Below are 1,642 nucleotides of genomic sequence, written 5' to 3'. Positions count from 1 at the left end.
AAGGGAGTACAGGCCTCGGCAATGCTTGGAGAACTTTATTGGGGTTCCTTGAATACAGGGTAAGAGAGGCCCCCCCACCCTAGTCTAAGGTGCTTTGGGGATCCAGATTAAGGGCCCAGAACATCAGAGGAGATGGAAGGAATGAGGAGGATGGAAAAGAGTTGCCGGGGCATGGGGAGAGCATGAAAGGAAGAAGGAATGTAAGGAGAGGATCATCCCCAAACCCAGGCAGTCCCCCCACTCGTGGGCGGGGCCGCTGACGCTGGTCACGGATACAGATCAGTGCAGACCAGTCACCCCCTGAGCAGGGCCTTCCACGGCCTGGTCTTCAGGGCCTTCCTCAGCTTGGGTGTGCTGAGCACCAGGGTGCCGGAGTGCAGAAAGAGGCCCGCATATGTCACCACCTCCCAGGCCCAGTGCCAGGGATTCTGGAAGGTGGTGATTCCCGTTGTCACAACAATCAGGGACAGGAAGTACGAGGTGTGAAAGATGAGAAAGAAGGAGAGAGACTTCAGGACTGCAATGTGGGCCTGGGTGCTGGGATCACGCTGGCAGGACCCGTGGCTCTTCATCTGGCCCAGGTGCCGGTGCAGAGAGAAGATGAGGAGGAGGATGGACACCAGGAACAGGGAGAAGGGAATTGATGTCAGAAGCATAAAACTGGGAAGGAAGAAGCAGAGATGGAAAGTCCATATCCTATCGGCCAGGGTGGTGTTCCCATGGTCGCCGTGGGACGCCATCAAGGACGCGAGGTTTCTGTTCCCAATGGCCGAGTTGCTGATGGTCAGACTAGATACCATCAGGGAGCCCAGCAGCAGCCTGGGCACTGACCGTGAAATCCTCCACTTGAGCCAGAAGAAGATGGGGTGAGAGAAGGAGGAGATCTTCACGCAGTAGAAGATGGCCAGCCAGGCCGTCAGCCAGAAGGTGAGGGTGTTGATAAAGTCCCAGGGAACATTGAAATAGTTCATTTTGGAATCAAAGAAGGCCAGCAGGTCATTCAAGATGGCCATCCCGTGCAGGCAGAAGCGGGACACGGCCAGGCAGGCTATGATCAGGTCGGCCGTGGGCAGTGTCCGGCACCGCAGCCACTCCAGGCCCAGCACAGCCGCCATGAATCCATTCTGCAACATGGCGGCCAAGGACTCCAGGAAAAAGACCACCATGAAGGTCAGCATGGACGAGGAGGGCATCGCCTCCAGGGAGGAGCTCAGACCTGGCTCCTGCTCCCCTGGATTCGGACAAGAACGAACACCCCAGTCTCTTGGGATTGGAAAAGAGGACACTAGTCACCTCCCAGGCTACATGCAAATCACTGTGGGCTCAATGACACTAACTGTGTTTGCATACCCTGGATTTGCCTGCTTTTTCTCAGAGCCAGATGTGGGGGCGTTAAGAGAATAAGGTTTCAGGGGCGATTGAAATATGCATATTCTACACTTTGTATCTTAACTACTATTTCTCGGCTAAATTTTCCTTTCAAAATGCCCCCTTTCCATGCCTTACACACCTCCCCTGACCTTCATGTCCTGGGCTCATATTTTGTGCATTGGCCTGTGCACATTCTGTTAAGGCCCCCCTCTGGAGTGGGGAGTAAGACGTCACCCACTGCTCAGCTCTCGGAAGCACTGAGAAAAGGCGA

General features: G+C 55.0%; 1 protein-coding gene across 1 annotated transcript; it reads right to left on the bottom strand.

The window, feature by feature from the left end:
- Positions 1-293: 293 nt before the first annotated feature.
- Positions 294-1,193, bottom strand: LOC119251228 (taste receptor type 2 member 134-like). The gene has a single exon (XM_037518631.1). It carries the CDS (start codon positions 1,191-1,193, stop codon positions 294-296), a length of 900 nt encoding a protein of 299 aa, XP_037374528.1.
- Between the last annotated feature and the right edge of the window lie 449 nt (positions 1,194-1,642).

Source organism: Talpa occidentalis, unplaced genomic scaffold (genome assembly GCF_014898055.3).
Source record: "Talpa occidentalis isolate TD23 unplaced genomic scaffold, MPIMG_talOcc4v2.1, whole genome shotgun sequence".
Taxonomy (NCBI): domain Eukaryota; kingdom Metazoa; phylum Chordata; class Mammalia; order Eulipotyphla; family Talpidae; genus Talpa; species Talpa occidentalis.
Note: the sequence above shows the minus strand (reverse complement) of the source record. Positions and strands in the feature narration are given on the sequence as shown.